General features: G+C 42.6%; 2 protein-coding genes, 1 non-coding gene and 1 pseudogene across 5 annotated transcripts in view; all 4 read left to right on the top strand.

The window, feature by feature from the left end:
* Window positions 1–30: 30 nt before the first annotated feature.
* On the top strand, window positions 31–6,685 carry VHL (von Hippel-Lindau tumor suppressor). Its single transcript, XM_054595770.1, has 3 exons — window positions 31–376; window positions 2,859–2,981; window positions 4,366–6,685. Exons 1-3 carry the CDS (start codon window positions 196–198, stop codon window positions 4,569–4,571), a joined length of 510 nt encoding a protein of 169 aa, XP_054451745.1. The 5' UTR covers window positions 31–195; the 3' UTR covers window positions 4,572–6,685.
* On the top strand, window positions 5,166–5,272 carry LOC129061092 (U6 spliceosomal RNA). The gene has a single exon (XR_008528066.1). It is a non-coding gene; the product is annotated as a U6 spliceosomal RNA (small nuclear RNA).
* On the top strand, window positions 5,238–15,731 carry LOC129088129 (ribose-5-phosphate isomerase-like; annotated as a pseudogene).
* Window positions 15,732–21,865: 6,134 nt separating this feature from the next.
* IRAK2 (interleukin 1 receptor associated kinase 2) overlaps window positions 21,866–27,721 on the top strand; it is a 57,590-nt gene continuing 51,734 nt past the window's right edge. For all 3 annotated transcript variants that reach the window (XM_054595037.1, XM_054595036.1, XM_054595038.1), the window contains exon 1: window positions 21,866–21,994. In XM_054595037.1, coding sequence (XP_054451012.1) covers window positions 21,901–21,994 — 94 coding nt within the window. In that variant the 5' untranslated portion in view covers window positions 21,866–21,900. The remainder of the gene's footprint in view (window positions 21,995–27,721) is intronic.

The raw sequence follows: 27,721 nt of genomic DNA, 5'->3' as shown, positions 1-27,721 counted from the left end.
ACGCCCCGCGCCTTTCCGCCCCCTGCGGCCAGTGAATCACCAGGCGCCGAGTCCCGGGTTGCCTGGGCTCCCAGAGGTAATGCCCTGGAAGGCTGGGAACCTGTGGGAGGCCGAGGCGCGCGCAGAGGAGTACGGCCGGTAGGAGTACAGCCGGGAAGAGTCCGATCAGGGGTAGGCGGACGCCGTGCAGGATAGATGGAGGCGGGGAGGCTACGGCCGGTGCTGCGCTCGGTGAATTCGCGGGAGCCGTCCCAGGTCATCTTCTGCAACCGCAGCCCGCGCGTCGTGCTTCCCGTGTGGCTCAACTTCGATGGCGAGCCGCAGCCCTATCCCACGCTGCCGCCAGGCACCGGCCGTCGCATCCACAGCTACCGAGGTAGGGTCGCCCTTTCGCAGCCCCGCTGCACCGCCCTCTTTGTCCCGCTGCTTGAGCGCCTGCCCGCCGCTGGTGAGCTTGTTGCCCAGCGCTCTAGGCCTGACAGCAACAGCAACGGTGGCACGAACTCATCGAATCCCCTCCACCATCCTGGGAGGCAGGTGCTGTTGTCATTATTACTTCCATTCACGCATAAGAAACTGAGGCCCCAGAGAGGTAGTGACAGATCCAAAGTGACGCTACTAGTAAGTCGCAGAACATTCTTTATAAAGCTGATTAATATGAATTTGATGGTGACTTTTCCCCAACCCCCTTCCACTTGTAGTTACTCGAAAAGAAGTGCCCCATCCCTATTTGTTCAGTCCGTGAATGGAAGAATTTCACATTCTCCGATGACCCCAGTGGGCCAGGTCAGCGTAGGGGCCCTGCCTGCATGGAGAACACAGTCTAGTAGGGAGACAGACGAATGCTTAAACAGATGAGCGAGAACAAGCCAATGTCAAAATTGCTGCTGTAGGAACGGAGCAGAGCAGGCTTGGAGCTGGCATCTATCTGCTCCGTGAAGGGTAGGTGAGGAGAGGGATGGTGGTGGTGAGTATACATCTGTGGTTTCAACGGCGGGGGGCTTCCCAGGGAAGAAAGGGAGCCCTGCAGGATGAATGGGAGCTAACTAACCAAGACAGCAGTTCTAGGCAGGAGGGAACGGCATGGGCTGAAGGAGGAGAAGGTACGGGAGGGTGGGAGAGGGAGAAAGCCTTAAAGGTGATGTTACAGCAAGGGAAATGGGGCCCGTTCAGAGTTTTCTAGCAAGGACATGATATTATCACATTTACATTCTGAAAAGCTCATTCAGGTTGCAAAGTGGTTTGGCAGGGAAGACTGGTATTGGGGAACCAGTTAGGAAGCTGTTGTAATAACCCAGGGGCCGGTGGGGGTGGGGATAACTAGGCCTTATTGCCTAAACAGGTAATAATCTTCCCTTGGCTTTCAGGACGAAAAGTAGTACTATTCCGGCTTAATTTACACAACTGTAGAAGCAGACTCATAGATACAGAGAACGAATTTATGGTTGCCAGAGGGAAGCGAGTTGGGGGGCTGGGTGCAAAAGCTTGAAGGGATTAAAAAGTACAAATTGGCAGTTACAAAATAGTCACAGGGATGTAAAGTGCAGCATAGGGAATAGTCAATAATATTGTAATAACTGTATGTTTCCAGGTGGCTACTAGACTTAAGGGGGGAATCACTTTGTAAATTTGATAAATGTCTAACCACTATGCTTCACACCTGAAACTATTAAAATAATACTGAATGTCAACTGTAATTGAAATATAAGTTTTTTTTTAAAAAAATGAATAAACATTTTCACAACTGCCCTGAGAGGAGCGAGATGGATCTTTTCTCCGCGATAAGGGTATACTCAATACCTCTTAAACTTTTACACCAAACTTCCCTAATATTAAATGAGGAAGAACACAGTTCATCCGGGGATCAACACTTCTGTAGTCTCCTACTTTAGCTATAAAATTGTGTGAATTTTGTATTCTTTAAAATTTATCTGTGTCTGACTTAATATAAAACTTTAAAAAACTATTACCACGTGTATGTACTTAATGTCACTGAACTATACACTTAAAATGCTTTAAGTGGTCAATTTCATGTTATGTACATTTTACCACAGTAAAAAATTTACCAGTTTACATTTCTTAAAATTTACCATCAAATCTTCAATCCAGTTTCTGTCCCAGGAACGCTTGCGATATTTATTCTGAGGTGACCCCTTCTTGCTTAAACAGCATTTTAGGCACTGTGGTTGCCCTCCATTCTTCTCTCTCTCTCTCTCTCTCTCTCTCTCTCTCTCCTCTCGATGCATTTTGTTTCTTAAATTCAAGTTAATTTACATAATGTGCAGATCTTAGGGTTTGATGTGTTTTGACAAATGTAACAACACCTAATTCAAGTTATCGATTAGAACATTTCCATCACCTCAGAAAGTACCCTCGTCCCCCTTTCTACACAGTCCCCTCCCTCCTCTGGTTTTTTACATCATAGATTAGTTTCATCTGTTCCTGCAGAAAGTACCCTCTCTCTTGTTTCTTTCTCTCAACATGATGTTTTTTGCACCTTCTTGTTTTTGGGAAGCTCAGATTTGAGGAGTCAGTAACCTCCTCTCTTCTTTTAGTTTGCAATGTTGGTGTAATTTGCAATTCATGCACTTTGCTTTTCTCCGTGGTAGAAGAGCAGGGTATGATTTGCAGCCTCAAGTCCATGCTGTTCTGTTTACTAGTCCTGTAGCCTGAGCAAGTTGCTTGGCTTTTTTAGACTTACTTTCTCATGTGTAAATGAATCTTTTGTGAGGATTGTGCAGCTAATATTATTGGAAGACCTTTGTATTATAGCAGAATGGCAGATATTTTAATGTCAGTCCAGGGAGATGAAGGAAATAGGTACGTGGCTATTGAATAGCCTCTGCTTGTATTAACAGGTCACCTTTGGCTCTTCCGAGATGCCGGGACATATGATGGGCTCCTGGTTAACCAAACGGAACTATTTGTGCCGTCTCTCAATGTGGATGGACAGCCTATTTTTGCCAACATCACACTACCAGGTACTGACGTTCCGTCTTACTTTTCAAAAAGATAAGGCTGTGGTAATAGGTAGAAGAAAGGCCACTTGCAGGAGCCAAGCCCTTACTGGTATTTGCTTGATGTTTGGCAAGGTATTCAACTTTTTTGTGTCCTGTTCTCCACCACAAGTAAAATGGAAGCAATATATTTGTAGGCTCCGTATTGAGCAGAAGTGTTGTGGTATATCAAAAGCTCTTTGGGTGTGTCAGAAGTGGCCTCAATTAAAATATCTGGTTGTAGAATTAAGAATGTGTTTTGTTTCCCTGGCCTTAGAGCAGAATTATGCCCTGGAGTCTCAGGAGAAAAACAAGGTATAGAGAATGAGATATCATGGCTACTTTGTATGACTTCTAGTATTGTATCTTTATTTAACCGAGTCATACAGTGCCAATCAGGGGTTAAAACAAAATCACTGGATTGAACAATAACATCACAACGTACCATTTGTTTAAAACTCAAGTGATTATGGGAGCAAATCTCAATCCATTGAGATTTTGCTTCCTGGCAATAGGTGTCAGTTTGGTTCACATAAACTCATAAAAATTCTTAAAAACAAAACCTCAAGTGATTATTAGGTTGAACCCTAAGAAACTGATGTTCTTGTGGGTTAAAAAAATAACAGTATCTGCAGCTTCGTAAGGTTCAAACTAATATGTGTATACAGATCCTGTTTTAAGGAAGTAGGTAAACAAAAATGACAATTGATAAGTAAATTTTGCCTCGTGGGATACCCTTAAAGAGTAAATTCTGTGAGTAAAATCAGATTTTATTTCCCCCAAAATGTCATTATACACTGTTTTGCTTCTGTATTGCTTTGTGACAACTACCCCAAAACTAACAGCAAGCACTTGATACGTTCATAATCCTGCAGTCTGGGCTGGCTCCGTTAGGTGGTTATCCTGCTCATTGGTGGGGTCATTGGTGTGGCTCTTTTCTCCTGGCAGGTTGGTTGATGGCTGGGCTTCTCTCCCAGGTAGTCTCAGTGCCTGTCCCTCTTTGTGTGGCCTGTCCTGCAGTAGCTCAGGGCTTCTGAGAGGGTAAAAGCCAGAACTGCCAGGCTTTTTTAAGGCTTAGACCCAAAGTTGCAACAGTGTCCCTTCACCCACACTCAGTTATTACCGCACATCACAGGCCCAGCCCACTTTCAAGGGGAAGTTACTACATAAGGTCACGAATACCATGAGATATCGCCTGGGGCCATCACGTTACATTCCGCCTCCACACATGTACTCACTTTTGTTTGCCCAAAGTGAGGTCCATCTGTAGTGAATGTAATTGCCATGGTTGGCAAAGCCTCTTACTCGTCCCTCGTCCCAAGGCCCGCCTGAGTTTGCTGCTGAATATTCGTTTTTTTTGCCCTTACAGTGTATACCCTAAAAGAGCGATGCCTTCAGGTTGTCCGAAGCCTAGTCAAGCCTGAGGATTACAGGAGACTGGACATTGTGAGGTCACTCTATGAAGATCTGGAAGACCACCCAAATGTGAGAAAAGACCTGGAGCGGCTGACACAGGAGCATATTAAAAACCAACGGATGGCTGAGGAGAGTGAAGATTTTAATTTGCCCTTCTGAGTCCTCGCTTTTGATGGAACTGACTAGTCTTCATCTAGATATAGGACTGGACACTTATTCTTGGTTTCAAGGTGTCTCATTCTTGGAGTCAAAAAAGGATCCACTGCTCAAGAGAACGTTAACTGACTTCACTGGGTATTGTGATGATCAGGAGCAAATATGACAAAATGTAACGCCTGCCCTCTTTAGAAGTGATTATAAAGGGAAAGCAGTTGTATTTTTGTCTCTTAGTAGGTCAGGAAAGTTTCTGTGTAAGAACTTTTGTGTAAGTAATGCAATGAGAATTGCAGCATATTGTTTGATTGTAAGAAAGCAGTGGCATCTGCTTTTAATTGCTGTATTGTGGTTGGTGATGTGTCTGCCTCCCACCTGAGAAGACAGATGCCCTTGAGGCAGGGACAGATATGTCTCCTCTTTGAGACCCCAGTGCCTCTCACATTATGAGCCTTCATCAGTGTTTGTTAAATGAACAAAGCAGTGGATACTTTGGCGTAGGAAGTATTTGGAGGGTTTGCCCTTATTTTTGCAGGGGGTTGGGAAATAGGGGACCTTAAAGTGTGTAGAGCAAATAAATGTGTTAAAAGGAATCATTTTGTGCTCGCTTAAGCAGCACATATACTACAATATGAGTGATACGGAGAAGATCAGCATGGCCCCTGCGCAAGGATGACATGTGGGTGGGCGAAGCGGGCGGGATTCTGCGCGGCGCCCCCATGGGTGTCCTCACGCCCTGTGCCTGGCTTGGAAGGGATGTGAGTCAAAGCGCAGGGTGTGGTGCTCAGTAGCAAAATTGTGACTTTTTACTGTACAAATATTCATGTAAGGCAATCTGTGAAATGAAGACAAAACTGAGTTATACCTGGGGTATTTGTGCTAATATGTTAATTTGCATTTCCTTCATAAACATTAAACATTCTGAAATTGACATTTAAAAAATGGGGGGGATCATTTTTCTAGAAAGTACTTTCTATAATTTTCTAATTTTTGTACTTTTCACTATTGTTACAGTGCTGTTTTATTTCTGTTTCTAAACCAGGATTAAATTTGTACAGTTACTGTGATGATAGCTTTTTTGGAAAGTTGACATCTGCACAGAAAATAGAAGAAAAGAGCTGTCCTCTTGTGTACCTCTAGTATTAAGGAGAGACTACTGTACTGTGAAGTAGGTTTTTGCCAAGTGTGGTTATTTCTGTTTCTTTTTGTACATCCATGACATTTCTGTTTGGTTCAGTGTTTTTCACCAGGCAGGATTTGGTGACACTTTGTTCCTGGCTGGAGGAGAGGCTGAATCCCTCTATAAGCTCTAGGAAGTTCTTGCTCACACACAGTGGATTCAGAGAGTAGCCTGTACTGTTATACAGTTTTATGGATGTAGAGACACTTTTATATGCGAGACTTAAATCCAGTACTCCTATCAGGCTTCCTTTTTGGTAATAGTTAAAAAACATTAGTAGAGAAAATTTTGGAAAAGACAGAAAAGTAAAAGAAAGAAAAAGATCACTGTAGATACACTACTTAAACATAATCACTAACTTAACATTTTGAATTTTCAACCCTGTTTAGGGTTACTTTTGGTTGGTTGGTTTTTACATAGTTGAGGTTATACTGTACAGTTTTGTATTCTTTCTCATTTAACTTTACAACTTAAGTATCTTTTCATGGCATCTTTATAAGCTCTTCATAAACATTCACACAATCTTTCTTCTGTAAATAATGTTGGGATATTTCTTGGCATCTTTAGTCCCCTCTTCCAACATTCAGCAAAATAGTTGGCCTTTTCTTTTTTTAAAGCACATGTTAATATTCATTCAGTGGTAAACCTCTAAGTATCTAATTTTTTGTGTCGAAATGTTGGGTAGGGAAGAAGAAATGCCAGTGCAGCTGTCTTGAGTTCTGGAGTGGGATAGGAAGGGGATTGTGGAAGTCTGCTGGTGCTGGATTAGTTCAGTGTTGGTTTTATTCTATTTTTAATCTGTCTTTGTGTCAAAATGAGATTTCATGTTCCTCTTGTTAAAACATGCAGTTTGAGCACTGTTTTTTGTGTTGTCCAAGGAGGATTGAAAACCTGTAGCATGAACTAATATATGTTTTTCACTTGAAGTCTTATGAATGTATTAAATGTATTAAGAAACTGTTCTGTTTCCTATTTTTTATTTTTTAGATTTTTTTTATTTATTTATAGACAGAGGGGAAGGGAGGGAGAGAAACACTGATGTGTGAAACATCCATCAGTTGCTTCACACACCCCCTAATGGGGACCTGGCCTGCAACGCAGGCATGTGCCCTGATTGGGAATTGAACTGGTGATTTTTTGGTTCACAGGTGGGCACTCAATCCACTAAGTGATACCAGCCAGGATGAATTTCCTATTTGACCTTAAAAAAGCTGTCCTTTAATACATTAAATGGTGCTGAGTAAAGGAAATAGGGAGGGTGTATCGGTATAATTTTAACCAGATTCTTCTCTCTTGGAGAGTTGTGAAAATCATGTTTATTTAAAGGCTTAATTGTAGGAGGGAGGGTAGCAGATACAAGCAGGTAATTTCATTCTCAGTCCCTTTTCTTTCCAGTGCTGGATTTTTAAAAACATTTTTTTCACTTTATTTTTCTCATAAATATTAAATACCACTGTAAAAAAAATAAGCTCTACAGAAAAGTATTACAAAAAATATTTACACTGGAACAAATTTTTTTCCCCATGAAAACACAACCAACCCTAATGGATGCCTTACTGAAGAGGCTACGCAGGTGTTAACTAAGCATGTAAAAAGATGCTTCACATATGTCATCAGGGAGATGAAAATTAAAACAATGAGTTACCACAAGGCACCTATTAGGAGGGCCAAAATCTGTAACACTGACAACACCAAATGCTGGTGAGGATGCAAGGCAACATGAACTGTCTCATTCACTGCTGGTGGGAATGCAGAATAGTACAGCTATTTGGGAGGGCAGTTTGACAGGCTTATAAACCGAAACATACCCTTGCCATATGATTCACCAGTTGTGCTCCTTGGTATTTATTCAGAGGAGTTCAAAACTTAATGTCTAAGACCCTGCACATAGATATTCATAACACCTTTATTCATAATTAATAAAACGGGAGTAATTAAGATGTCCTTCAGTAGGTGAATGGATAAATAAACTATGGTACATCCAGATGATGGATTTTTCAGCACTGAAGAGAAATGAGGACTTCTGGCCAAGATGGAGGTATAAGTAGATATGCTTTGCTTCCTCACACAACCAAAGAAGGACAAGTTAAAAAACAAAACAAGTAAAACTGCCAGAAATCGAACTGTATGGAATCCAACAACCAAGGAGTTAAAAAGAAAGATTCATCCAGACGGGAAGGAGGGGCGGAGACTGGCTGGGCAGAGAGGACACATGACAAGGCTGCGGACAGGGCGGACAGGGCGGGAGAGGTGGCGGCTGGCAGAGAGGGTGGTTCCACATTCACTTGCAGATAAGCGAGAAGAAACAACTGGGGAGCGAGACAGGTCACACAACCCAGGGCTCCAGCATGGGAAACTAAAGCCTCAAAACACTGGCTGTAAAAACCTGTTGGGGTTGTGGGAGGGCAGGAGAAACTCCCAGCTTCACAGGAGAGTTCCTTGGGGAGAGACCCAGGGGGTCCTTGAATGTATGCAAACCACCCACTTGGGAATCAGCATCAAAAGGGCCCAATTTGCTTGTGGGTAGTGGGGGAAGTGACTGAAAGTGGGGTGAGAGCTACACAAGTGGGATCATTCCTCTCTGACCCCTCCCCCACATAGAGTGCCACAACGTACCAAGCAGGTGGTTGCCTTGGCGAATACATAAGGCTCAGCACCTTACAACATAACAGGTGCCCTGAGACAAAGATATATGGCCCAAATGAAAGAACAGAACAAAACCCCAGAAAAAGAACTAAATGAAACAGAGATAGCCAACCTATCAGATGCAGAGTTCAAAACACTGGTAATGAGGATGCTCACAGAAATGGTTGAGTATGGACGCAAAATAGAGGAAAAAAGTGAAGGCTGGGCAAAGTGAAATAACACAGGGAACCCACAGTGAAGGGAAGGAAACCGGGACTCATATATGTGATTTGGAGCAGAAGGAAGAAATAAACATTCAAGCAGAACAGAGTGAAGAAACAAGAATTCAAAAAAAAAAAAAAAAAAAATGACGAGAAGCTTAGGAACTTCCAGACAACGTTAAACGTTCCAACATCCGAATCATATGGGTGCCACAAGGAGAAGAGGAAAAGCAAGAAATTGAAAACTTACTTGAAAAAATAATGGAGAATTTCCCCAATCTGGCCAAGGAAATAGACTTCCAGGAGATCCAGGAAGCTCAGAGAGTCCCAAACAAGTTGGACCCAAGGAAGCACAGGCCAAGGCACATCATAATTACATTACACAAGATTAAAGATAAGGAAAGAATCTTAAAAGCAGCAAGAGAAAAGGAGACAGTTATCTACAAAGGAGTTCCCAGAAGACTGTCAGCTGATTTCTGCAAAGAAACCTTACAGGCAAGAAGGTGCTGGCAAGAAGTATTCAAAGTCATGAAAGGCAAGGACCTACATCCTAGATTACTCTACCCAGCAAAGCTATCACTTAGAATGGAAGGGCAGATAATGTGCTTCCTAGATGAGGTCAAGTTAAAGGAGTTCATCATCACCAAGCCCTTATTATAGGAAATGTTAAAGGGACTTACTTATCTAAGAAAAAGATCAAACTATGAACAGTAAAATGACAACAAACTCACAGCTATCAACAACTGAACTTAAAAAACAAAACAAACTAAGCAAACAACTAGAACAGGATCAGAATCACAGAAATGGAGATCACATGGAGGGTTATCAGCAGGGAGGAGGAGGTGGAAGAATGGGGGAAAAGGTACAGGGAATAAGAAGCATAATTGGTAGGCACAAAATAGGCAGGGGGAGGTTAAGAATGTATAGGAAATAGAGAAGCCAAAGAACTTTTATGTATGACTCATGGACATGAACTTAGAGGAGGGGAATGCTGATGCGGGGGGTGCAGGGCGGAGGGGAATAAAGGGGAGAAAACAATGGGACAACTGTAATAGCATAATCAATAAAACATAAAAAACATAAAAAAAAAGAAATGAGCTATCAACCATGAAAAGACATGGAAGAGACATGCTTATTGCTAAATGAAAAAAGCCAATCTGATAAGGTCACATAACTATGATTCCAACTGCATGATATTCTGGAAAAGGCAAAATTATGGAGTAAAAACATCAGCAGTTTCCAGGGTTTGGGGGGAGGGAGCAATGAATAGGTAGATTACAGGATTTTTTAGGGCAGTGAAACTGTTACTATAGTATCATATATTATATAGGACACTACATGATATATGACATTATACATTTTTCTCAGCCCATAGAATGTACAACACCAAGAGTGAACTGTAAGGTAAAAACTATGGACTTTGGGTGATAATGTTGTGTCTACATAGGTTCATCAGTTATAAGAAATGTATCAGTTTCATGGGGCATGTTGAAAATAGGGGAGGCTATGTGGGTGTGGGCAAGAGGTATATGGAAAAATCCCCATACCTTCCTCTTGATTATGCTGTAAATATAAAACTGCTCTTAAAAAAACTGTATTAAAAAAAGAACCAAAAAAGATAAATGATTAATATTTCACCAGTGCTTATATTGAGAAGGTGATAAAAGGATAGGGCAGTGGCGTAGAAATCAATGCACTGACTATATGAAACAGGTGTCCATGTTTTGCACTTTTGACATGGGATACCATTGTGAGCTTTCCAGATACTTTCATATCAGGTTTCTGTGTGTCAGCATTCTTAGCACCTCAGTTCGACTATATACTAATCACGAGGCTGCCTGATACCCTTTTATTATTTCTCCTTTCTTTTTTAAATTTATTCATTTTTAGAGAGAGAGAAAAACATTGCTTTGTTGTGCCACTTATTGGTTGTTTCCAATTGGTTCCAGCATCCATTGGTTGTTTCTTGTATGTACTGTGACGAGGAATTGAACCTGAAACCTTGGTATACTGGGATGGCACTCTAACCAACTGAGCTATCCTGCCAGGGTTTACTATTTCCCCTTTCTGTTGGCACACCTAGACTCCCTGCCTTAACAAAATATTTTCCCACCCTTGCCACATATACCCAGTAATCCATTGGCAGAGCACAGAAAAATTAGATACACTTGTGGTTGTAATCAAAAGGACTGAGCAATAGCAATGGCTATACAGAAAATCCCACAAAACTTGTTTCAGGATTTGGAACATGAAACCTAAGGAAATAATCTGTCAGTTTAACATACAAACAAATAGCAATATACTCTCTCCCTAGGCTTTAGGTGGAACGCATGAAAGATTACTTTGTTTCAGTTGGGAGACTTTAAGAGTCCTAGAGGACTAGGGCTGGCCCCATAGATGTTAAATAAGAGAACTAAGGCTAGTGAAAGATCCAGAGGAAATCCTAGTGAACCATTTTATTTTCAGATAAATTGAAGGGAAGTTAATTGGGCAAAGGATAGTTTAGCAGCAGTTTGCTCGATAAGGAGTGACATGGGATGATATTCTTTACCTGTAGGAGGGTGATCATTTACCTAGGTCCAACCCACGTATGTTGAGAACTCTCACTGTAGTTCTCCAGTGCTCAGAAGCATGGATAGAGACTAAAGGTCAGGGTTATTTAGCATGTCTAGCCTCCTCTGTCCCAGAGCAACTACAGGGAGTGAGAGGAAATTTGAGGGGGTCTGGTGTGACCTAGGGCATTCCCAAATATTGGTTTATGATTTTCTTTGATAGACATTAAGATTGTCCTATCCCTCCTATAGATGAGAAAGCAGAACCCTTTGGAACAGACCCTAATACTAGAAATAAATTTATATTGATGGAAGATTGGCCAAATAAAGTATGGTGCCCTTAAATAAACTATTAAAAAGGAAAATGTAGGTGAAATGAAGAACTATTTATTATTGATTGAAAAAATTTTACAGAAAATTTAATGTTTAAAATTTGTACATTAAAAATTTATTCTATAGAGGTTTAAATATATGTGAAAGTATATATGGCAAACTATTAATAATGGTGGTCCCCCAGGGATGAGACTATGGGAAAGTGTTCTTTTTTTTCCTCTCTCCCTCTCCCTCTTTCTGCAATAATAGGGAAAAAAATTTACACACACACACACACACACACACACACACAGGTCTCTGCCTCAGATTCCTAGAACAGGACTCCCAGAACGCTTGCAAATTCCTAAGTGCTAAGAACAGTAGGAGAATATTTTGTTCTAATGAAGTGACTCTTGCTGGGCTCCTGGGTGGGGGCTGGTCACCAGAAAGATGAAGCCATAATGAGAAGCTTGGAATTTCCAGCTCTGCCCACCCCCCTACTTCTCCAGAAAGGGAAGGGGCTGGATGTGGATTCATAGTTGATTCTGCTCCTGTGAGGAAGCCTCCATAAAAATCTCAGTCGCACAGGGTTCAGAGAGCTTCCAGGTGGGCTAACACATCTGTTAGACTGGACAACGGTCGCAAAGTCTGGGCCATTCTTACTGAATGATATTCTTGATAAATATTAAAATGTAGCACAGTATTTTGCAGACCAGCTGTAAAGAGGATGAACTTGACAGGAACCCAACCCAGTAAGTCTAGCTGGCTGCGAAGAAGAAACCAACCTATAATTGGCCAAATAATGTATATAAGCAATGGCTAAGCCTCCCTTTGGGGAGACAGCTTTCGATATGGATGCCCTGTCTTTTTTTTTTTTCTTTTTTGCTGCAAGTATAAACTACCTTGCAATAACTATGCTTTGCACTTGAATAGAATACCTCAAGCAGCGAACTGCTTGAGTTCACACCAGGAATATGATGCACAGGAACTCCCTAGTGACAGAAGCTCCTGTGCTAGGGACGATATACCCTTTTTTTCCTTTTTAAAGACTTTTATTCATTTATTTTTAGAAAGTGGGGGAGGGAGGGAGAAAGAGGAGAGAAACATCGATGCAAGAAAGAAACATCAATCAGTTGTCTCTTGTACTCCACCAAATGAGGACTCAACCCACAACTCAGACATGTGCCGTGACTGGGAATCCAGCTAGCTACCTTTCTCTTTTATTTTTTTTTAAAAGATTTTATTTACTTATTTTGAAGAAACAGGAGGGAGGGAGAGAAACATCGACATGTGAGAGATACATGAATCAGTTGCCTCTCACATGCAGCTGGGGACCCAGCCCACAACCCAGGCATTTGCCTTGACCAGGAACCGAACTGGCAACCCTTAGGTCTGCAGACCAGCACTCAACCCACTGAGCTACACCAGCCAGGGCCCAACTGGCTACTTTTTGATTTGCAGGATGATGCCCAACCAACTGATTCATATCAGTCAGGGCTGGACCCTATATCCTTTTAAAAACTGGTAAACATATATGTTTCCCTAAGTTCTGTGAGCCTTTCTAACAAATTAATTGAGTGGGGACAGGGGAGGCTAGAGGGAATCTCCAATTTGTAGCCAAGGCAGACAGAAGTTGTGGGTAACCTGGGGACCTACTACTTGTGATTGGCATCTGAAGCGGGGTGGGAACAATCTTGTGGGGATCCCCTAACCTGTGGGGTCTGATGCTATCTCCAGGTTGACATTGTGGGAATTGAGTTAAATTGTAGGACACCCAGCTGGTGTCACAAAGAATAGTTTGTTTGTAGGGGGGAAAACCCAGGAGTGTCAAAGAGAAATGGTCTGTGTAAAAGTAAAACAGTATCGAGGCTCAAGACAAATATCCCCACATATCCTAAATTGGCATATTGATTACTTTGAATTAAAGTTCCTTGACTGGCAACGGGTGCCCAAAGGGCACTTTGATCCTCCCAGTTTCCTTGAAAGCAGGAAGTACAGTCAGACCTCTTTCTTGAATGTCTAACAATTTGGTTCTCCACCAAGTTGTTTGTGGGACCAGGGGCGGGTGGGGCAGGGAATGTCTCAGTCATCAACAAAACTTTAGTTCTTGACCCCCACTGTCCTGGCATGCTGATAATGATAAATCTCCCCTGTGAAAGGTGTCCTTCTAAAACCTGGAAGACACTTCTTATCACTAGAATTGGCTCAGAGCCAAAAAGTTAGTATAATCCAAACTTATTGCCTCTTTTCTAATTTACTACTTTGTTTAAATTCCACATTAATGAATACACAAACCTGGCAGTAGCTGAGCAAGCAATGGCAACAAGGCCAACAGCGTCTTTCCGGCCTCTCAACGAAATCCAAAGCCAAGGAGGCCAAGAAGCTTGTGGAATGTGTAGCGGTGAAAAATCACATGAGGAATAACCAAGTGCTGGGAATTGGAAGTGGTTCTACAATTGTCCGTGCTGTGCAGCGAATAGCTGAGTGAAACAAGGGAAGCTGAGCCTCGTCTGTGTTTCCACTTCCTTCAGGTCCCTCAGCTTACGCTGCACGGGGGCTTAACTCTCAGTGACCTGGGCCGACACTCGAGTTGTTGACCTCGCCATGGATGGTGCTGACACAGGGAGAAATAGGCTGATAATCTCATCAGGGCGGGGGTTGCTGCGTGATGCAGAAGATTGTGGTGAGCTGTGCCGTTCAATTCACTGTGACTGTTGATTTAAGGAAAGATTCAGAAAGATCCTGGGGGATCAGTGGCACAAAGGAAATCCCACTGAGATCATCCCTGTGGCTTCTGTCCCAGTGAGCAGAGCTGTGATTCAGAGCTGTGGTTGATTCTTGTATGTGCCCTGACCAGGGACTGAACCAGCAAGCTTGGTGTTTCAGAATGATAATGGGAATTTTATCTTGGACTGGGAGTTTCACCTGGTGCACAAATAGAGGGAAGTGAACACAGCTATCAAAATGATCCCAGGTGTGGTGGACGCAGGCCTATTCCTCAACACGGCTGAGAGAGTCCTGCATGGATGCAGAATGACTCAGTGAACAAGAGGGAGAAGCCTTTCTGTGACCCTGCCAAGAGTGGAGTGTACTTACCTGGAGCTCAGCCCACAGCCAGGAGGACATGCCTCTCCAGGAGCCTTTGCCTTAATGCCTCTGTGCAAGGTGGACAGGGGCAGGGTGGGGACCAGGCAGGTAAATCCAGTCTTTTCAGGTATTGTTATTAAATGTCTTTTTTAAGATGAGAAATACAAACATATATACTTTTTACTATTAAAGATACTCAATTTTTTAAGTAAAGTGGAATTTGATTTCATGTTTTATATGAAACATTTACCAAAAAAATAAAGGAAGAGGACTGTCATTTATTTATTCATTCATTCATTCATTCATTCATTCATTCAAATACATTCGTCTCTCCCTTCTCCCCCCCACCACTTTCCCCTGCCGTTCTCCCTCCCTCTCTCCTTCCCCACTTTGGTTTTGTCCATGAGTCCTTGCTATATGTTCCTTGACTTGGCCCTTCTCTTCCTTTTGTCTTTTAAACTTTTAACTTGAAGGCTCAAGTTTCTGAATACTGAGTTTGCTGAATAATGTAAATCAAAACTTCTTTAAACTGGTAAATTAATGGGCCCAGCCAGCAGTGATTCCCTGCTACCTTACTGGAAACATCAGAGTTTACTTTCCTACCACAGTCTTTTTTGGTTTTTAGTTTTTTTTTGTGATCAAGCACAGTACCTTGTTACATATTTTAAGATGAGATTTACAAAAGCTTGGTGAGTGTAGCAGTGTGGTGTGTAGTGACTCAGTGTAAACTATCAGGGAGAAAATGTGGTGGTTCTTTTGTTAAGATCAGGGGGTTCATTCAGACCCCTGTTGTTGGAAGCAATTGGCCTGAAATACTTGATAGTACTGCTGTGAAATGTGAAGTACATTTAAATGATTGTCTTTTTGTTGCTAATATTTTATCCATTCCTGTATTATTACTTGCATGGTTCAGTAGCACAAGTTCTTCTTTTAAGTTTATTTTATTGATTATGTGATTAAAGTTGTCCCAACATTTCCTCCTTTGTCCCTCTCCACCTCGTAACCCCTCCCATCAGCCTTCCTCCTGCTGAGTTCATGTTCATGGGCCATACATATAAGTTCTTTGGCTACTCCATTACCTATTCTGTTCTTAACATCCCCCTGTCTATTTTGTACCGACGAATTCTACTTCTTAATCCCTGCACCTTTTCCCCCATTCTCTCCTTTCCCCCTACCAGCTGATAACTGACCGAATGATCTCCATATCTATGATTCTTTTCCTGTTGTGGTTGTTTGCTTAGTTTTTTGTTTTTTAGATTCAGCTGATAGTTGTGAGTTTGTTGTCATTTTAATCTTCATAGCTTTGATCTTCTTTTTCTTAAATAAGTCCCTTTAACATTTCATGTAATAATCGTTTGGTGATGATGAACTCCTTTAGCTTTATGTTGTCTGGGAAGCACTTCATCTGCCCTTCCATTCCAAATGATATCTTTGCTGGATAGAGAATCTAGGTTGTAGGTCCTTGCATTTCATCACTTTGAATACTTCTTGCCAGTCCCTCCTTGCCTGCAGTTTCTTTTGAGAAATCATCTGAGTTTTATGGGAACTCCTTTTTAGGTAACCCTCTGCTTTTCTTTTGCTGATTTTAAGATTCTCTTTATCTTTAATCTTTGGCATTTTAATTATAATGTGTCTTGGTGTGGTCTTCTTTGTGTCCAACTTGTTTGGGACTCTCTGTGCTTCCTGGACATGTATGTCTATTTCCTTCACCAAATTAAGGATGTTTTCTTTCATTATTTTTTCAATTAAGTTTTCAATTTCCTGCTCTTCCTTCTCTCCATCTGGCATCCCTATGATTCAGATATTGGCACTTTTGGAGATGTCCCAGAGTCTTCTTATGCTATCCTCATTTTTTTTTAAATTCTTGTTTCTTCTTTCTGTCCTCGTTGAATGTTTATTTCTTTCTTATGTTCCAAATCGTTGATTTGAAACCTGGCTTCCTTCTCTTCACTGTTGGTTTCCTGTGGATTTTTCTCTATTTCACTTAGTGTGAACTTCATTTCTTCCTTTATGTTATTGCCATACTCAGTGAGCTCTCTGAGCATTCTGATCACCAGTGTTTTGAACTCTGCTTCTGATAGGTTGGTTATCTCTTTTTCATTTTGTTCTTTTTCTAGGGTTTTGTTCTGTTCTTTCATTTGGGCTATATTTCTTTGTCTCCTCAATTTGGCAGCCTACCTGTGTTTGCTTCTGTGTATTAGGTAGAGCTGCTTTGACATCCTGTCTTAGAGCACCTATTAAGTTGTATGGGGTGGAGACTTAGGTATCTGCCAGGGAGGGGGAGGCAACCCAACTCATCTCTTTGTGTCTCTTGTTGTGGGAAGCCTTATAGAGAGGACAATGCTGCTGCCTGGCTTCTGGAGGCTTGCCCAGCACTCACACTATTTGTAGTGACTTCACCCACTTCCCAAATGCAACTGGTGACCTTCTAGTTGTTGCTCTCATGATGAATGCCAGAGTGGGTGGGTTTGTGTATGTTCTAAGACTATGGGGGCCCTTTAAATGGACTCTTCTGAGAGACTGGCAGTTTCTTCCAAACCCCCCCCCCCCATTGGTTTTTATAGCCAGAAGTTATGGGGCTTTATCTTCCTGGTGTTGGAAACCTGGGCAGTGTGGTTTTGCCTGGGACTGGGATCGCTGTCTCCCCTGACATCCATCCTGATCTTTACCCACCACATGTGAATATTGGGCCACCTGTTCTGCCACGGCCACCTTTCTGCACCACACGGCCTCTCCTCACCTCTCTGACCCAACTCTGCATCTCTACCCCTCTTACCTGTCTGGATGAATGTGGCTTCTTTACCTTCTTGGTTGTTGGACTTCCATACAGTTCAATTTTCTGGTCATTCTGAGTGTTTTTCGTTTTGATGTTAGTTGTAATTCTTCTTGTGGTTGCACAAGGAGGCAAAACATGTCTACCTATGCCTCTTACTAGACCAGAAGTCAGCACCAGAAGTTCTCACCTCTTTATCTTGTTTGAGGATTGAAATAAAATTGTACAGTGGGGAGGAGACCTCAGGGGCTCTCTGGTCCAGTGGTTCTCAAAGTTTATTGATTCAGGTTTGGGGAGCTTGTTGCAAACTCAGATTCCAGGCCCTTTATTCTCAGAATCTGATTCAGTGAGTCTGCGTTGGGGCCCAGGGATCTGTATTTACTTTTTTTAAATTTTTCTTTATATTTTTTCCTTTTTGTTGTTTTATTGTCCATGCTATTACAGATGTCCCATTTTTTCCCCTTCATCCCCATCCAGCACATCCCCTACTTCCATAGTCAATCCCCACACCATTGTCCATGTCCATGGGTCCTTCATGTATGTTCTTTGACTAATCCTCGCACCTTCTTTCAGTCAGTCCCTACAATCCCACTCCCCTCTTACAACTGTCAGGTTATTGCCCGATTCTATGCCTCTGGTTCTATTTTGCTCATTAGTTTATTTTGTTCATTAGATTCCTCTTATAAGTGAGATCATATGATGTTGGGAACTGTCCCACTTGGTTTCAGGGACTGTAGCTTTGCTGACAGGAGAGAAGGCCCCAAAGCTGGAGCTGAGTTGAGCAAGGAGGCCTTGGGAAAATAAGCCACTGAGGAGACAAAACCTCCCTCGCATCGCCCTGCTTGGCCTTGGAGGATGGCTGGTTAGTCAATGATGGGTAAGAGCCCTCGATGGTAGGGGCAACCTAAGACATAAACAGTCACATAGGGGCTGTCAGGGAAGGACTTGGGGGACACGGAGAAGGGGCAAAAGACCCTCACCCCTCAGCTTTGTCATGGCCAGAGTCCTCTTTCTATCTGAAAGAAGTCTCCTTATCTTTGGCTGCTCTGCTCCACCTGCCTGATGGGGTTAGTGAAACAATACTAAAGGCATGTACAGCCCTAAACTGGATTGGGCGGTTTCTTGGGACAATCAGGCCTGGGAAGGAATGCATTAAATCCTATGAAACTTACTTTGCTAAGAGTGCCCTCAGGTTAATGAGTACTGATGTTTGGGGTTGAGCATAGAATGTGATCAGTTTCCCAGATTTCAGGGCCAAATGGGCACCACCTTGTTTACCAGACCCTGACCTGAGGCAAATCTCTTGTGTTCCTTCAATTGTTATCTATGATCTCTATAAACATAGCCTTTGACTTTGATTGATGAGCTTTGCATGCATGCTGCATACCCCTGTGCAAATCATTTTCAATAAAAGCCACTTCAAGAGATGGGCTCAGGGCATTCTCCACTAGAGGGAATTTCCACCCCCTTTTTCTGGCAGACCGATAGGTGTCTAGAACAACTTATTTTTTTTCCTCCATCCACGGCGACCTGTCAGTGGGACTCTGTGTGGGACGCGGTGCCCGCCCCCCATCAATATGACATTTGTCTTTCACCAGCTGACTTATTCCACTTAGCATAATAGTCTCCAGTTCCATCCATGCTGTCACAAAAGGCAGAAATTCCTTGTTTTCCTCTCCTGCCTAGTGTTTCTTTGTGTAAATGTACCACAGTTTTTGATCCATTTATCTACTGATGGGCACTTAGGCTGTTTCCAAATCTTGGCTGTTGTGAATAGCGCTGCTATGAACACTATGCAAAAGTTCTCTTGAATTGGTGTTTTATGATTCTTAGGGAATTTCCCACCAGTGGAATCGCTGGGTCAAAAGGCAGTTCCATTTTTAATTTTTTGAGGAAAGTCATGCTGTTTTCCACAGTGGCCACACCAGTCTGCATTCCCACCAACAGTATACTAGAGTTTCTATATGATAGCCATTTTGGCAGGTGTGAGGTGATATCTCATTGTGGTTTTAGTTTGCATCTCTCTGATGGCTTGTGGTGTTGAACATACTTTCATATGTCTCTGGGCCTTCTATGTCCTCCTTGGAGAAGTGTCTATTCAGGTCCTTTGCCCATTTTTTAACTGGATTGTTTGTCTTTCTGGTGTTGAGTCATATGAATTCTTTATATATCTTGTAGATTAGACCCTTGTCTGATGTATCATTGTCAAATATGTTCTTCTATACAGTCAGTTCCCTTTACATTTTGATGATGGTTCCTTTAGCCATGCAGAAGCTTTTTAATTTCATGTAGTCCCATTTGTTTATTTTTTCCTTTATTTCCCTTGCCCTAGGTGATACAATAGCAAAAATACTGCTACATGAGATATCTGAAAGTTTACTGCCTATGTTTTCCACTAGGACTTTATAGTATCCCAACTTATATTTAAGTCTTTTATCAACTTTGAGTTTATTCTGGTGTATGATGTGAGTTGGTGATCTAGTTTCATTTTTTTGCATGTACCAGCCCAGTTCTCCAAACACCATTTATTGAATAGGCTATTTTTACTCCATTGTATGTTCATGCCCCCTTTGTCAATTATTAATTGACCATAGAGACTTGGGTTTATTTCTGGGCCCTCTATTTTGTTCCATTGATCTATGTGTCTGTTCTTATGCCAGTACCAGATAGTTTTGATTACAGTGGTCTTATAGTTATGGTGCCATTCTTAAAAGAGTACACAAAATTTGCTCAGATTCCTCTTTAGCACTGAATGTTTTTTGTTCTGTCAATTTCTCACACATTTTTTTCTTTGTCCAAATAATATAAAAGGTAACCAGTTTGATCATTTTTTGAGCCTCCTTTTATGAACTGAGCATCATGTTGTAATTCTTCTGTGTGTACATATTAAACTGGTTTTCCTCCTGTTAACCTTGTCTATGTCAAATTTATTATTACTTACTAGTCCACCCATAAGAACTAAAGAAGGGTAGAGGGGTGGGAATCCCGGGGTGGGAATCCCCCTCCCCAAAAGGAGAAGAGAGAGAAGTGGGTTTTTCCCTACATAAGAGGAGGAAAGATAAGGGTGGATTTATTTCCTAATTCTCTCCATTTCTTTTTTTTTTTTTTTTTGGACAATGGTCATGTACTATCAGAAAAACCAATAAATATATTTTTATTAGAAAATAAAAAATATTTCTGGCTGGTGTGCCTCATCTGTTGAGCACTGGAGCACTAGGAACCAAAAAGTTGATGGTTCGATTCCTGGTCAGGGCACATGACTGGGTTAGAGGCCAGGTCCCCCATTAAGGGGCCTCTGAGAGTCAGCCATTCACATTGGTGTTTCTCTCCCTATTTTTCCCTTCTTTCTCCTCTGTCTAAAAAATAAGTAAAATCTTTAAAAAAAAAGAGAGAAGAAAAAAATACATTCAAAGTCCATAGAAAAGCTTTATTATTGTTATTTACTCTTCATCAATCTATCTTCATGCCCTAAATTCCTGATTAACATTGTTTCTCAACTTTACCAGCATGTAATTAGATTTACCTGGAAGCTTTTTAAAATGCAGGTGCTTGAGCCCCACCCAGAACAATTGGTCTGGATCTCTGGAGGTAGGGGTGGGCATGTATAGTTTTTAAATATTTCCCTAGATACCCTGGCTGGTGTGGCTCAGTTGGCTGGAGTGTCATCCTGTGCACCAGGGGCTTGGGGGTTGGTTTCCTGATTGGGGCACGTAGCTGGGTTGTGGGTTTGATTCCTGGTTGAGGTGTATACGGAAGGCAGCCAATGGATGTTTCTCTCTTGTGTAGATATTTCCCTTTCTCTTTCCCTTCCTCTCTCTCTAAAATCAATAAAGATATTTAAAAAAATTTTTAAAAATCTCCAGATAAATCTGATGTGTGGTTGGGATTGCAAACCACTGATTGTCATTTCAAGAAAATTTAATGAGTGCAGGTCAAAATGACGTGTAACTATGTAACCAGTTGCATTCAGACTCAATAACTATTTCTCACTGTAGAGAGGGTGTTGGCCATGGAAATAGCAAATTAGGGGAAGAAATGTACTATGAAGGATCATGGGAAAGTTTTTGTGGTGAGACAATATAATAGAGCCAAAAGGGCACTTTCTCTGGAGTCAGCTTTGGTTTGAATCCTGTCACTTGGCCAATTTCGCTTTGCGAATTGCAATTGACTTGAGACTCAGTTTCCTCGTCTGTACAATGGGGAGTAATTAATAGAATATTTGTTGAATGAATTACATGTAGCAGAGCGCCAAAAGCACTGGAAGTGGAGTAAGAAGGCCTCCTAGGACTGCCACGGAATTCCCAGATGGCCTTAACCGTGTTTCCTCTCCACCTTGGGCCTGAGTTTCCTCTCCCAGCTCTGACCATTTTGGTTTCCCTGCTGCTCAGGTCTAGCCGGCCAGACGGCATAGTGCCCCTGGGCGCCGCCGCTGGAGGGCAGTGGTGCCTAGTGCCGGCACCGCCCACTTCCCGGGGAGGCGAGGCGGGCTGGGTGGGAAGGGCTAGCACCGGTGTAGAGAAGCACGGTCCAGCGGCTTCTGGCTCAGTCTCCGGCGCGCCTCTCCGCAGGCCCTTGCGGTCCCGCCATGTCTTGCTACATCTACCAGCTGCCTTCCAGGGTGCTGGATGACTTGTGCCGCAACATGGACACACTCAGCGATTGGGACTGGATGCATTTTGGTGAGTGGGTCTCCCAGCGACCCCGCCCGGGGCTGGCCTCCAAATCCCCTCCTACCCTCTCCTAGCCTCTCTCTAAGTGGATCCTGATCCAAGGGGCTCTGCCTGCTGCCATCTGGCCCCGGGACTCGCTGTGTGCCCAGAGGCAGGCCACTGCTCCCTCTGCGGATCCTAGTGCGATCATCTGGAAGGCGTTTTGTGATCTTGGAAGATTTCTGCTGTCACTCTGTCGCGAAGTAATGACCGGCTTGACTGTGCTGTTTACAGTAAAGCTGATAATAATAGCTATGAGCAGTTAATGTAAGCTATCAGTGTGCAGGGCCCTGATGTAAGCACTTGGCAGGCATTATCTTACTTAGTTACAGCCAATAAAGTGCATATTTCTCTTACCCCTTGGAGGAGGAAACGGAGTTAGAAAGGTAGAGGCACTTGCCAGGGGACATGGCTTTGCTAAGGGACAGAATGTTGTTTGAAACCCGGGGCCTGGCTCCACCAGGGCTTCGTAACTCCTTGGAGGGGCTCGTTTGTGCCTGATGATTGCCGAAGATTCCTGGGGCATCCAGGGGGAGGCTGTGCCCATGGTCCTCAGGTTCCTAAGCAGAGGTCTGCATTCCAGGCCCACCACCTCCCAGCTGGTGATTTTGGGTGAGTTCCTCAACTCCTCTGAGCCTTAGCTTTTTAGTCTGTAAAATGGAGGTGGTGGTGAGAAATGAAAATTGTATGAAAAGCATATGACACCACAGTGTCAGAAAATTTTGTAAGTAATATGGAAGTGTAACAATAATCATTCTTGGCCCTGCCTGGCTAGCTCAGTTGGTTAGAGTATTATTTTGATATGCCAAGGTTGTGGGTTCGATCTGGGTCAGGGCACATACAAGTAAAAAACCAATGAATGCATAAATAAATGGAACAACAATGCAATCTTTCTCTCCTTCCACTCACCTCTCTTGCTCTCAAATCAATTAAAAAATATTAACAATGATAATTCTTAGTTTTGTTTTGGTTTTAAAGATTTTATTTATTTGTTTTTAGAGAGAGGGGAAGGGAGGGAGAAAGAGAGAGGGAAACATCGGTTGTGCTCTTGGTTGCCACCTGGGGACCTGGCCTGCAACCCAGGCATGTTCCCTGACTAGGAGTTGAACCAGCAACCAACTACCTTTCTGTTCGCAGGCTCGCTCTCCATCCACTGAGCCACACCAGCCAGGGCCATTTTATGTTTTAAGTCAGTGTCACTCATGTCACTTTATTTTTTAAATAATTATCCTTTCTTTAAAATTTAGATGGTAACATATACCACATGTTATATATGTACAGTTGAGGGAAATGAATATGTGTGTGTTATTAATCAGTTTGAGCAAATAACATATATTTTAACCTAGTGGTTCTCAATCAGGGGTGATTTTGCCCCCTAGGGAACATTTGCCAATGTCTGGAGACATTTTTGCTTGTCACAACTTGGGAGAAGAAGTGGGTAGAGGCCAGGGATGTTGCTCTACATCCTATAGTACACAGGACAACCCCCTCCATAAAGAATTATCCGGTCCAAATTGTCAATAGTGCCGAAGTTCAGAAACTGTTTTAAACCAGTAACAAAAATTATAAATGCTTATTGCAAAATGCTGTGGGAAACAACCAAATAAAGCTCAAATACCACCACTCAGGGATAACCATTTTTAATATTGGATTTAAAACAACAACAACAACAACAACAACAAAAACAGCGCTGGCTGGGTTGCTCAGTTGGTTAGAGTGCTGTCCAGTACACCAAAAGTTTATGGGTTCGATTCCTGGTCAGGGCACATACCTAGGTTGCGGGTTTGATCCCTGGTCAAGGTGCATTCAGCAGACAACCAATCAGTGTTTCTCTCCCACATCAATGTTTCTGTCCTCTCCCCCCACGCCTCCCACTCTAGAAATCAGTGAACATATCTTTGGGTGAGGATTTAAAAACAAAACAAAACAAAACAAAACAACAATAGTAGCTAACATTTATTGGCTTCTTACCATGTGCCACCAGAGTGCTAGGTGTTCAATGACTTCTAACCTTAAAAAAAATATTTATTTTTATATACACATTTTTCAAAAATCATATAATTTTGAACATTCTAATAGCTTGCTTTTTCACTTAAAATATATCACTAATATTCCTCCTTGCCAAGCAATAGTCTTTAGCAACATGGATTTATTTTCAGTGTGTTTTTATTATTTTGATGAATAAAAGTAACAAATGCACTAGATTAACTGATGTAAATAATAAACCTGTGATAGAGAAAGGTAAATATCTTTCCCCTCCCTGGTCCTCAGCCTTCCTGTTCCCCTCCCTAGAGACAGTCAGTGGTAACTTGCCAAGAAACCTCTGAGAATGTATATTCCTCCCTGATTTTCTAGATTACACTATGTGCCTTTGCTGGGGTGATCTGTGATTTAACTACTTTGAATGTTTCCTGGGCAGTGGACAAACTTTGTGTAAGAGACTCCCTCTAGTTTTTTTCATTTTGGCCTCAATTGTGAATGCCAGAACAACTTCTAGGAAATTAATTTAGAAGGGACACTTATGAGCTTTTATCAAAGAGCTTTATTGAGATATAATTCACATACCATACAATTCATCCATTTAAAACGTACAGTTTGGTGACATTTAGTATATGCAGAGTTGTACATCCCTCTTTGCAATCTTAGAACATTTTAATTACCCTCAGAGAAATCCTGTGCCCCTTCACCTGTCACCCCAACATTTCCACACACACCTCTCATTTCCCCCTGCTTTATGTATTGCCTAATCTGGACACTTTATATAAATATAATCATACAGTAGTGGTTCTTTTTTTCTTTTTAGATTTTATTTATTTTTAAAGATTTTATTTATTTATTTTTTAGAGAGACGGGAAGGAAAGGAGAAAGAGAGGGAGAGAAGCATCAAGGTGTGGTTGCCTCTCATGCGTACCTTACTGGGGACCTGGCCTGTACCCCAGGCATGTGCCCTGACTGGGAATCGAACCAGCGACCCTTTGGTTCACAGGCCAGCACTCAATCCCCTGAGCCATACCAGCTGGGGCAATATGTGGTTCTTTATTACTGACTTTGATTTAGCATGTTTTCATTTTGTAGCATAATCAGTGCTTAATTTCTTTTTATTACTGAACAATATTCCATGGTATGGATATACTGCATTTTATCAGTTGGTGGACATTTAAGTTCTTTTCACTTTTTGGCTATTGTGAATAATGCTTCTGTGTGCGTTCATGTGCAAGTTTTTGCGTGGACATATATTTTCATTTCCTTCGGGTATATATTTTAGGAGTGGGATTACTGAATCATAGGGTTACCTTCTATTTAACATTTTGAGGAACTACCATACTGTTTTCCAAAGTGTATGAGGGGTAGTTTTGCAAGTGTTTGAGGGTTCATTTCTCTGCATATTCACCCAACACTTGTTACTGCCCATCTTTTTGGTTCTAGCTGTTGGAGCAGGTGTAACATGATGCCTTGTGATTTTCATTTGTATTTCCCTAATGACTAATGATGTTGACCATCTTTCATGCGCATACTGGCCCTTTCAGCCTCTTTGGGGATACCTCCAACTTTTGAGTCCCTGGAGACACCAGAATTGCTCAAAGTCCTAAGAGGCTTTCTGTTGTGGTTTAGGATATAATCCAAACTCCTCACCAGGCCTGCCCAATCTGACACAATCTGACCATGCTGATTCTGAGCTCCTGTCCTCCCACGCCCTCTTGCTCATTCTGCTCTAGCCACATTGTCCTCCTTGGTCCAGACTCAGGGCCTTCGCTCTTGCTGTTTCCTCTGCCTGGGACATTCTTCTACCTGTGCTCCCCAAGACTAGCTTTCTAGTGTATTATTTTCCTCTTGCTGCTGTAACAGATTAGCATAAATTTAGTGGTTTAAGAACAGCACAGATGTATTCTGTTATAATTTTGGAGGTCAGAAGTCCTAAAACCAAGGAGAGAGCAGAGCTGCATTCTTTCTGGAGGCCCTCGGGGAGGAGAATCCGTTTCCTGGCCTTTACTAGCTTCCAGAGGCTGCCTGCATCCCAGGGCTTGTGGCCCCTTCCTTCAAAGCCAACAGCATAGCCTTGTCAGATTTCTCTTTCTGACCTCTGCTTCTGTCATCATATCTTCTCTAAATCTGACACTCCTGCTTTCCTCTTAGAAGGACCATTGTGATTGCACTGGGCTCACTCAGATAATCCAGGATAATTTCATTTTAAAACTCTAATTTAAGCCCATCTACCAGTTCTCTTTTGTCACGTAAGATGCCATATTCTCAGGCTTTGCATCTAGGACCCTGACACCTTTGGCAGGAACATTGTCCTTTAGGTCTCAGTTCATGTGTCACCTTGTTTGAGAGACCTACCCTGCCCATTATTCTCAGTCCCATCCCCGTGTTTTATTTCCTTCGTTCCACTTAGAAGCTTTGACATTACCTTGTTCCGTTTGGTTTGTCTCTTCCCAGAGAATGGCAGCTCCATGCAGGCAGGGACCGCACCCATTCCTTTCACTCCTGTATTTCCAGCGCCTGGGACAGTCCCTGGCTGAGGGCAGATATCAGTGACCACTTGAACGTATGATGAGCTGAAGGATGTATGAACAGCGAGCACGTGGGGTGTGTCCGCTTCTTGGTCCCACAGAGATGGCTTTGAGCCCATGGTCAGCCAGCTCTTCATGTTGGACCGGGGGTCACTGGGCAGGGAGCCAGTCATGCCCCCAGTGAGCTGGTCCTTGCCACGTCACTACGCTTTCTGATTTCCTCTTCAGCAGAACCAGTGATTCCGATTGTCCTTCCAGTCCTGGACAGTCTTGGTTTTTGCAATCGTTTGAGAAAATACAGCCACTTAGGGCAGGTTGTAGTCCTGGAGAATGGGGTTGGGAACATCCTTAAAGTGACTCAGAATCTCACAGCCACAAATACGCAGGATCTTTGAATCTGAGAGCTCCTGACAGATAACATAGCTGTCCCCAGTCATTTCTCTATCATTACAGCCGCATCCATTTTTGCCCTTGGGGGAAAACAGGCTTCTTATAGCTTCGCCCACCACAGGTGTATTTTGAGGGACCCAGGGACAGGGGTTCCCTTGTTGGACTGCTCCCCATCTCACTCACTCCTGCATATCCAGCCTTCGTGCAGAGTCCTGCTTTGTCCCTGCCCAGTTGTGTGACTTCAGGCAAGTGACTGTCCTCACCTGTAAAGTGGGGGTGAATAGCTCAGAGGCTTAGGGGACATGATGGTGGGGATTGTCCTTAGCGCTTTCCCCTTCTCTCAATCAGATAAGGGCCATTTGACCCTAGGGAGGGTCAGTTCAGGAGGCTGTGCCAGGCCTGTTCCAGAGCGCTTTGAAGAGGGCAAGCTTTTCTACTGCATCAGGTGAACTTCGGCAGGATTCAGGAGCTCAGACCTGGAGGGATGGTCTCCTCATGGTGTTAACCAGTGGGGATAAAAACAGGTTTTGTTTTTTTGTAGAGCATAGATAGTTTAACAATTACAGCTAACGTTCATATCTCATTTACCATGTGCCAACCACTATTCCATCCAAGTGCTTCTATACATATAACTAACCTAATCCTTTCAACAACCTCTGAAGCAAGTGCTGTTATTATCCTCATTTGCAGATGAGGAAACTGAGGCACAGGGAGAGGGGAAGGGGCTTCCCTAAGCACACAGCAATTAAGTAGCAGAGATAGCATTTGAACCCAGGCCTCCAAATCCAAAGTCTGG

The sequence above is a fragment of the Pteronotus mesoamericanus genome, unplaced genomic scaffold, assembly GCF_021234165.1.
Source record: "Pteronotus mesoamericanus isolate MK-2021 breed Mesoamerican mustached bat unplaced genomic scaffold, CSHL_Meso_final scaffold_54, whole genome shotgun sequence".
Lineage (NCBI taxonomy): Eukaryota > Metazoa > Chordata > Mammalia > Chiroptera > Mormoopidae > Pteronotus > Pteronotus mesoamericanus.
This window is presented reverse-complemented; position numbering and strand designations above follow the sequence as displayed.